Here is a 10,226-nt window from a genome sequence, read left to right on the forward strand (position 1 = left end):
TATAGTTTTGACACTATTATTTTCTCACAAACACATGCTCCCTCTCTCCCTTTCTCTCTCTCTCTCTCTTTGTCTCCTTCGCGCACACACATAACTTCACACAAATTGAGATGATTGCATTTTCTATCAAGCATGTAGATTTGCCACTTGTTTTGTAAATTGTATTTTGTATGCCTTATCTTTAAGAATGTATTGATGTATATTTATTTAAACAATAAAAATTACATTTGGATCTTACTGGTGAGAGAGAGACCATGATGAATATTAGTTACGCCGTTTCACCCTCCAGCTATCTAGATACAAGCCATTCTGACGCCCCCTGGCGGTAAATCTGATAAAAAATGATTAGCTCCCGGGTTATTAGAAAACATGGCGGAGAGCGAGCTGAACGTAGACAGCATCATCTCTCGATTGCTCGAAGGTAGCTATGCAATTTATACTTCTTTCACGGTATGGTGTGTAATATTGCCCTGTGGCACGAAGGAATTTCTGTTCAGGTGTTGGAAGCACTATTGTAACTTCAGATCATATGTTTTGCTAGCCTTAGCTACCTCACGTTAGCTAGGCACTAACGCAATGTCTAGTGCTAGCTAGCGCCGTCGTCTAGCACGGCAGCCTGCGTATACGAATAAGTCAAGACAGGATGGGACGATGGTCAACAAAGTGCTCTTTGAGCGGCCGACCTTTTCCAGATTTTATTTTTGTAACGTTAGCTAGTGCTATGCGTTAGCTAGCGTTATAGATAACGACTACCATGGCAATTGGCTAACGTTAGTCTATTTTTAGGATTTGCCACGTCTAGATTGCTAGGCTAGCGTGAGCTAAATGTGTTTATTATTGGCATATAAACAGTTAAGTTAGCTAGCGTTGAGAATTTGACACTAGCGAAGCTTCCTTGGTATGCTCCCAGCGGTAATGTTAACGTTTGCTAACGTCACTAACGTCGTTGGTATAGGGAACACACCCCCTCCTCGCCGTGTCTGTGCAGACCATGGGTGTATTAGGTGCAGACCATGGATGTATTAGGTGCAGACCATGGGTGTATTAGGTGCAGACCATGGGTGTATTAGGTGCAGACCATGGATGTATTAGGTGCAGACCATGGATGTATTAGGTGCAGACCATGGATGTATTAGGTGCAGACCGAATGGGAATCGGTCGTTCCTGCCCGACAACGATCGTGCACATTGACAGACTCGGGGAAATAAATGTGCTTTGTGCTAAATGTGGTTGCCAACAACAGTGACAGTGTTAATAATGTTCACTGGTATTTAGCTAATACCGTTGTTTGCTCTTGTCATTTTTTTCGGCATGAAATATAGCTTAATGTTACATCTAGCTGTGAAATAACTTTTTCCGTGCTTTTTTTTCATGATAATTTTTTAGCTTGCTAAATAACAATTTACCCAATGAATATAAGCCTATTACAGTCGTCCTCTGCCAATTCAATTGACAAGTAGCCACACAATGATCGACTAACCCCCAAGCATTTCATCCTCACAACTCACACACTCTGCCCCACTTTGAACAGTCCCTGATCAGACTGTCAGTGCCTGAAGCCTACTACAAGCTTCTCTCTCACCTCTTTTTGACAGCACATTTAGTGAACTCAGATGGCAAGCCTTTAATTTATTGAATTGAATTGCTCTTTATCCAATGTAATTTATTGCTGCAATATTCCTTCCTGTTCAGTTAGGAAAAGAACAAGGCCTCAAAGGTCTTTTAGTAAAAAACAAAAAAGGGAAAAGAAAGTTCGTGACTAATTTGATTGTTTTGCCTGACAATCAGCTGCTCTTTAGGGCTTATCGAGTTATCATTAGGTGATTGTGAAAACTGCACATAATGATAATGAAAATTAATTTCATGGACAATGAAGTGAAATCCATTAATGTGTATAGCTGAGATGACCATGGAAGATTATAGTGACCGGGATGATGGTGGTGTTGACTGCTCCTCTCTCCTCCCCCTCCAGTGCGAGGATGTCGCCCAGGGAAGATCGTCCAGATGACGGAGACGGAGGTGCGGGGGCTGTGCATCAAATCCCGTGAGATCTTCCTCAGCCAGCCCATTCTGCTGGAGCTGGAGGCGCCACTCAAAATCTGTGGTCAGTACAGTTACACTGGCCCATGTGCTGTACTATGCTCTTCTCATACTATGTAGCCTTCTATAGTACTACCGACTCAATTGTGGTCAGTACAGTGACAGTAGTCTTCCTACACTGCTCTTGGACTGTACTGTAATCTGTACAGTAGCCTTTCCTGTCAAACCTCTCATACTCTGCAGCCCTCCATAGTACTGTACCTCCATACACCTATACTGTGGTCTTTACCCTGGCCCTCCCCAGTCTATCCCTGTCCCACTACCTCTGCTCTCAAAGTGAGCAGAACCTCACATCCCCCTGTCCTCTGAAGAGACATGAAATGATCTCTCTAAACTCCTGGACTCACACATTGGTTTGTCAGCATGTGGATATGGGAGAAAGGGCACCATGGCAGAACTACTGCTCTGTAAGTAGAGCAGGCACATCTAAATGGGGGACTCCCCTGAGTTTCCATTTTGCAGGACAGAGAGAGCCAGGCCCAGCTTCCTTTCAACAAGGACACTCTGACTCAGGCTTTCACTCTCCTCTTCATGCCTTCCAGTGTGTCCTCCTCTCACAAGCCTTTTCTCCCCTCTCTGCCCCCCAGGTGACATCCACGGACAGTACACAGACCTGCTGAGGCTGTTTGAGTACGGAGGCTTCCCCCCAGAGGCTAACTACCTGTTCCTGGGGGACTATGTGGACAGAGGGAAGCAGTCTCTGGAGACCATTTGCCTGCTGCTGGCCTACAAGATCAAATACCCCGAGAACTTCTTTCTGCTCAGGGGCAACCACGAGTGTGCCTCCATCAACCGTATTTACGGCTTCTATGATGAGTGTAAGAGGGGAAACGCATCAGAATCAGAATTTGTTTATTGCCATTTGTACTACATACATAGGATTTTTTTTGTGACACCGTGGTGCTTTACAACAATACAACAATGGACACGTACAAGGACAGGACAGTGTAAGATACAAACAGTTCAAAACCTAACAGTGCAATTAGACTACAAGGAGTCAGTGCAGTAGTCAGTTTATGCCATGACTTGGATATGTACTCGTATGTATTTAGCTCCATACCGAATCATGTGCATGATCAAGTGTTTAAAATGGCACCCTATGTGTGCTCCCTCTCTACCTGCTCTCTACCCGTGTTCCCCAGGCAAACGCAGATTCAACATAAAGCTGTGGAAGACCTTCACGGACTGCTTCAACTGTCTGCCCATCGCTGCTATCATCGACGAGAAGATCTTCTGCTGTCACGGAGGTATGCGTGGTGTTCGTCAATGGCTTCTCCACACGGGTTATTTTCTCTCCCTGGTCGCTGCGTTCAACTCTGTTCACCACCACGCGCAACATCACTCCTCCCATTCCCCCACATCACTCCTCCCATTCCCCCACATCACTCCTCCCATTCCCACATCACTCCTCCCATTCCCCCAGGTCTCTCCCCCGACCTGCAGTCCATGGAGCAAATCAGACGGATCATGAGGCCCACCGATGTCCCCGACACAGGTACAGTACATCATCCTGCGTGTGCGTTTTCAGCGGAGTGAGATGGAGTAGCATGTGTTTCTGTTTGACATGGAGATGGAGTAGCATGTGTCTCTGTTGCTTTCCCACAGGCTTGCTGTGTGACCTACTGTGGTCGGACCCAGACAAGGATGTGCAGGGCTGGGGAGAGAACGACCGGGGTGTCTCCTTCACCTTCGGGGCCGACGTGGTCAGCAAGTTCCTCAACCGCCACGACTTGGACCTCATCTGCAGAGCTCACCAGGTAGATCTCATATATTTGACCTGTATTCCATAGGGACCCAGTTTAAGCTCGGGACCAAAGGCTATGGAGAAATGCCACTGATTTGCATTCAGGCCAAGGACATTGAAAGAAACCAGTTTGAGGGAAAATGGCACATCACCAATGTGATGTTGCTGAGTAATATTACTTAATGATGCCTATTCTTTGGTGTCCTACAGGTTGTTGAAGATGGGTACGAGTTCTTTGCCAAAAGACAGCTGGTGACGCTGTTCTCTGCCCCCAATTACTGCGGGGAGTTTGACAACGCTGGTGGCATGATGAGCGTGGATGAGTCTCTTATGTGTTCATTTCAGGTAAGAAAACACACACACACACACCAACATGTACATGGATGGGAATGTACCTATTAGCTTCACTATCTATTTCTCTATTTTACTCTCTCCTTCCCCCCCCCTCTCTCTCTCAGATCTTGAAGCCATCAGAGAAAAAAGCAAAGTACCAGTATGGAGGGGTGAACTCAGGACGTCCTGTCACTCCACCCCGTACTGCCCAAGCCCCCAAGAAAAGGTGAAATACCAGCCCCCTACTCTACCACCCCTCATCCTGCAACATCCCCCCCCCCCCCCCCCCTCCAGTCTGTGGGGAGCACTTTACTCCATCTCCCTCTCAGCTTTCATATTAGTGTAAGCATACATTTTCCTGTGAATAATGTTTTGATTTTTGCTTGTTTGTTGTATATTCATTATTAATATCAGTGATAGTGTTTTTTCAATGCCATGGCGTGTTGCTCAGCCCTCACTATTCCAAAGTGGCAGCAATATGAAACTAACCTTTTGTGGAAGGGGCAGTGCTTTTGGAAAGGATGCTTTTCTGCCTTCAGATGAACATGTGGTGAATTTGATTTCAGAGTGTTTGTTTGTACATGAGTGTGTTGGATGGGCTCTTTGCCCCAGATTCCCCCAGACTTTGGGGATGTCACAAAAAGCCAGATCTAGTAGTTGTTACAAAATACTTAAAAATGTTTTTTTTTTTTTTTTTATAGATAAATCTGTATAATTGACACTCTTAGCAACCCATATTGAAGTTTCACTTTTTGAGACTTAAGTTCAAGAGCTATAGCTAGTTGTTTTTAAAATTGTCGGCAATATTGTCTTGCTTGCTCTCACATGTACCCTGCTAACATGTAACCTACTCATAATATTACTGAGAACTTGGCCATCTTCCTCCCACATATTGGCTACAGTAACTGAGAAGGTGAGATTGAATGATGTTATTTCATCCCGTCAGACTCCAGAATGTTTTCTCCTCATGGGGACTTATGAAGTATTAACATGACCTTGAAAGTACTGGTGTAAATGTATATTATACATACACATTATTGGTATCCAAAGCAAACATATTCTAATCCATATCTGTATGAAACTATTGGCATATAAGCACCTGCACAGTATGTAGGCCCCAACTCAGGCCCTGCAAATTAGGTGTACAACATTATACCTGTTTGTTTGAATCCAGCATACCAGCATCTCTTCCTGATCAAGAGCTGATCCTCTGATCCTGCTTCCATTACTGAGGACTGTTTGTTATAGACATTACTTTTATGCTGTGCCTGCCTGTAGGAGCACATTGGCGAAGGTCTGGGAAGTGTTGTAAGATACTCAAAGGTGCAAGGCACAAATGTTGTGTTACCAGCTGTTATATAGTTTTGTTACTCATTTTTCTTTTGCACTTTCATTTGATGTTAACATTACTTATGACATCATAGCGAGGTCAACAAGATGTTCATGAAGCTCATGGAAGGCAGAGATGGCACTTTTACTTTAACATTGCTGCCACCTAGTGGCAAATCTTTGTAAGAACAGCCAGGAGAGAAGGATGACTGAGCAAGTGAATGATTCATGTACCGCTAACTGTACTATCTTTAATATGACTGTGCTTCACACATGTCCAACTAATGCACATTTACAGGAACATTCAAATGAATAAAACAAATCTAGATTTTGGTTTTTAATCTTGCCTTTTGCCTTGTTAATCCATTGGTTCAAGTTGGAAACTAAGAGTGTTTAGAGATTTGTACAAGTGTTTCAGATCCTTTGAATGGAATAAACAAAACAGTGCTGTAAACCCTTGGTCCCTTGTGTCTTATGTCTGCTATACTGCAGTGTTAGTGCAAAACATTCCTACTCCAGTCATGACTAATGTTTTTATTTAAACATGAGTATAGAAAGCACCACTTGCGCCCTGATTTACTCACAAACGTTTAAATGATAACACTGATTGAAGGGGTTAGGGCAGGGGGAACTAGCCTGGCTTTGCCATCCCGATCCTGTGAGCTCACATTCTGTTCTCCACAGAGCAGTCTGGTCATGCTCCCATTCAGACAGTTCCACCCGGCAGATATTTGCTGGGCCAATCACAACCGTTTATCTACAACTGTTTAGGGTAGCTGTCTCAGTCAGTCTTCAAGGCTTGAAGGACTGACTGGGGCACCCTGCTGGCATAATATTGGTGGTTGCGTAGAGTGGCCAACACCCCTGCAGAGTTCATATGCTTCACTTTAGCATCATAGCAGTAGGCATTGCCATGCATGTCTGTCAGCTTGCCTGCAGAGGGGCACAGAAGAGGCAGAGTGAAGAAAGATGAGCTTTCTGTTTCAATAACAGACACATTAACAATATGGATAGACAAAGCATGTTGTTCACCTCCCACCGCATGCAGTATAGCTTCAGGGGCGCATGTATCCCACTTCTTACATCCCGGACTGGCAAAGACATAAGCGGAGGCCTTCCCCTCCACAAGCTGAATAATCTTCAGGGAGAAAGTGAAAAAGGGGATAAATATCACATTTATACATATCATACGGATACCATGCAATCTGTTTTATATTTCACCTTATTTCCAGCTCCGCCCACTCTGATCACATCATGTGGTTCCATAGCCTCCACACAATCAGTGACTAGCTTGTTGCTATGGGAACGGGTGGTGGTGACAATGTGCTGTCCGTCTGGGACCTCCTGTAGCTGGAACCCAAAGGCGCCCAATCCCAGCACTCCCCACAGAGTCCTGCCCATCTCTGCACCTGCCCCAAGCTGTGGAGACACAGGGTGCGTTAAGAAGCTCTACCTGAACAACGCTGAGCAACTTCCATCTAGCATGGCTAATGATGACGAGACCTGCATTCCGTAGCAACAAACAACGAGCACTAGCAACTAATGCCAGACTGGACTTTGATAGCAGCTAGCCATGAGTAATACTGTAGGGCATAGGCTATTATTCTGCTTGTTTGCTGTGCAACATATCAACTGGCCATTTATTAAGACACAATGCCAAGAAACTGAAATGCTAGCCAGCTAGTGTTCAGCTGATACGGTATTTGACTGCCTAAATACATGGTCAGCCATCCAGTCACAAATAACGGTGCAGCTGTAATGGCATTTCTGCCATTTCTGAGCCTAGTCAGAAAATACTCAGCAGGTCATGCTCAATGACCTGATAGGTTAGGGTAAAATGAAAATCACTAATTTCTTGGTACCTGATAATTGTAAAATGGCTGGTTGATGACTCCAGCGATAGCCTTCCCTCCATGTGCGATGCCAATGAGTACAGTCACATGATCCAAGAGCCCTAAAATCAGACATCCAAATATTCTGAGTTTAGCTGGAGGGAGCATACATCACACCATAGAGCACACACTGTGCATAAAGCATCATCTTATAGTGTACTGAGTTCCAACAGGAGATACAGAATGTAAGCTAAATAAATGTAAGGTGACATTAGTACATGAAGCAGGAAAAGACAGAAGCCCTCTGCTCCTGCATCCATTTCCCCTTCCTCTCTATAGCGTCCCAAGTATTTTGCCATAGTCCCTCCTAGTCCCCACTCCCTCCTCCTGTCACCATACGGAAAGCCTTGCTGACAAGCTGAGAAGCGTCCGACCCTGTGTGTGACATCTGGACCTTGTCTGGGAGGTAGAGACACCTTGCCGCTGGTCAGCAGGGATGGAAAGACAGGAAAAGAGAGAGAGAGAGAGAGAGAGAGAGAGGTGAGAGAGAAAGAGGTAGGTCAGCCCTACTGTTAGAAAAGAGCATTCAAGACTTCTATTTTAGAAGTAATCTCTAAAGGAGGAGCAACCAAAATACCAACTATTCTGTCATGCGAGCAAGGAGAAAAGTACATAATACACTGGCTTCTGTAGGATAGAGAAGGCACTTACAGAAGGTATGAAAGGGTGTGAAAGAGAGAGAAGGTGCTGTAAAAACTTTTTTTATTATAAGAAATTAATTCAATTTACCTTCAGTATATTCTTTAGTTCCATCGAGGGGGTCGACCCACACAACAAGCTAAGAATTATAAACACAAAAGATAACTCTAAAGCATTTAGAATCAAAACATCACTGGAGTCCCTGGTATCCTCCTATATCTACAGTATGTCTCCCTTCCCCTCTCACCTCCTCCTCTTTCAGGGCATTATACTCCACTGGACAGATCTTCTGTAGGATTTCTTCAAACTGGCCGATCTCAATCAGGTCCTCTTTCACCTCCTCTGCTGGCAGGTCCTATCATGATAAGACAAGTGATGTTCAGACTGATTTGTAATGGTTATATGGACCCTGATCTGAACCCGAACATTCATGCACATGCCCACCTCCTCTCCAATGATGGTGATTTTGGGGAACCGTTTGGACAGAGAAGCACAGATACTCTGTTGGACAAGTCTGTCTGCCAGTGTTTGCAGGTCGTTGGCTCCTGTCTGAGAAAGAAAGAGTATCTCTTGAATAACTCTGTTGGTATCTCATTAATTGAGACTATTCAAACATTTCCCTGCCCATCCATCGCAATCCAGTCAACACTGTTCCATTCAACTCCCTTCAATCTTGCCTACTTTTTCCACAATGCCAAGCTCTCCGCTTTGGAGGATCCTCCTTACAATGGCCCCTGCCTTCTCTGCCACGGCATGGGCCGAGGCCATCAGCCGCATCACCACTGCTGGGTTTCCTGACATTGCTGAGAAAGACATGAAGCACAATTGGTTTGCACTGCCTGGCTCAGTCAGGAGAAGACATTAACAGCACATGCAATATTCATATACCGAATACCGATGTATATATATATATATATATATATATAGAGAGAGAGAGAGAGATTTATTGCAGTGCATCAATGTCACTTTTACAATCACTGTGACATGACAGTCTCTCTCCAGACTCAAAACGTTGAATCGCTGCGCTCTGCATACTACATAATAGTCCGTGCCACTTCGCTGCCCAAGCTGGTGTTCTGAGGGTATATCGACGGGTCAAAATTGAAAGATTGACAGGTCGTAACAGCAAATGAGAGACGCTAGCCCGGGTTAGATGGGCGGGGCACATCTATGGGTGGGAACGCCTGACCGAGAGACTGGTGACGCGATGCTACCTGACCTATGCGCCTGATTGGTGTCGCCGGGATCCGACACCAATCGCCGGGATCCAATGAATTGCCAGGATTTGAACACCGATTTTTGCATGAAGTGTCCCGGTCCCACCAGACCTAATACATCCATGCACCAGACCCATAAAGATCTGCAGCATGCAGACACATAGGTAGCGTACGTAATGTATCAGCGAAATAACTCTCATGGGTCTGGCGTGAGACTAGCGACATGACAACAAAAGGGACACATTTAGCCAGGGACGACTTTAACGTCAAAGCTCACTATGGCGGTAGCTATCTATCCATCGTTAACGTTACCGGGTTAGCTACATTTCAGCATAACACATCAGACATATCCCAGGCGTAAACAGAATAAGAGACTTACTCTAGTTTGTGAGGACTTGTATTCGTCCAGTTATCTTATAACCCCGTACACTCCAATCCACAACCAGCTTTCTCAAATTTAGAGAGGCGGAAGTAACAGTAGGCAGGCGCAAGCAACAGAAATGCACTACGGGTCAAAGTGCACCACGGGTTCATGGTGCAAAAAATAAATAAATCACGTTTTCCACCCTGAGTTCCTATAAAAATTATAATAATATGGCTGTTTACACACCAGACTTGCATGTGCACGTAAGTGCTGAGCAAAAAATGTCAGGGACATAAGTTGGCTCATCACTTGAATCTTACCTGAAGAGCAAGCAATCATCTCTGGTGAGCCTCCACGAGACCTTGCCATCACCTTGCTCGAGACACTGGTCTTTGTGGCAGTTGAAATTCAAATAGTGAAACGGTTGGAAGAGTGAGCATTCTTATTCATTTCTAATTTCATAACTGACTTGCCAGATACCGTTATTTGTCAAGTTAGCAAATACCCTAGAGATACTAACATTAACTCCAATTTGAAATTGCCAATCCACCTTGTTAACTAATTAGCATAGGAGCAATGTCGCCAAACTTGACACCAGAAACTACGAA

The 10,226-nt window shown here is 44.7% G+C and overlaps 2 protein-coding genes across 3 annotated transcripts; one reads left to right on the plus strand and one right to left on the minus strand.

Moving 5' to 3' along the window:
* Positions 1-368: 368 nt before the first annotated feature.
* Positions 369-5,948, plus strand: LOC311309873 (serine/threonine-protein phosphatase PP1-beta catalytic subunit-like). The gene is made up of 8 exons (XM_084439211.1): positions 369-421; positions 1,973-2,104; positions 2,688-2,918; positions 3,243-3,347; positions 3,524-3,595; positions 3,706-3,857; positions 4,055-4,189; positions 4,303-5,948. The coding sequence occupies exons 1-8, from the start codon at positions 370-372 to the stop codon at positions 4,405-4,407; spliced, it is 984 nt and encodes a 327-aa protein (XP_084295337.1). The 5' UTR covers position 369; the 3' UTR covers positions 4,408-5,948.
* Positions 5,949-6,081: 133 nt separating this feature from the next.
* On the minus strand, positions 6,082-9,715 carry bpnt1 (bisphosphate nucleotidase 1). 2 transcript variants are annotated; one of them, XM_084439209.1, is made up of 10 exons: positions 9,634-9,715; positions 8,719-8,840; positions 8,482-8,586; positions 8,285-8,392; positions 8,128-8,176; positions 7,738-7,821; positions 7,369-7,460; positions 6,728-6,925; positions 6,539-6,644; positions 6,082-6,439 (listed from the first exon to the last, which is right to left on the minus strand). In XM_084439209.1, the coding sequence occupies exons 2-10, from the start codon at positions 8,836-8,838 to the stop codon at positions 6,288-6,290; spliced, it is 1,014 nt and encodes a 337-aa protein (XP_084295335.1). In that variant the 5' UTR covers positions 8,839-8,840; positions 9,634-9,715; the 3' UTR covers positions 6,082-6,287. The 2 variants fall into 2 exon arrangements, with proteins under 2 accessions (XP_084295335.1, XP_084295336.1); XM_084439210.1 differs by lacking the exon at positions 7,738-7,821.
* Positions 9,716-10,226: the final 511 nt, after the last annotated feature.

Source organism: Borostomias antarcticus, assembly GCF_949987555.1.
Source record: "Borostomias antarcticus genome assembly, chromosome: 6".
NCBI lineage: Eukaryota > Metazoa > Chordata > Actinopteri > Stomiiformes > Stomiidae > Borostomias > Borostomias antarcticus.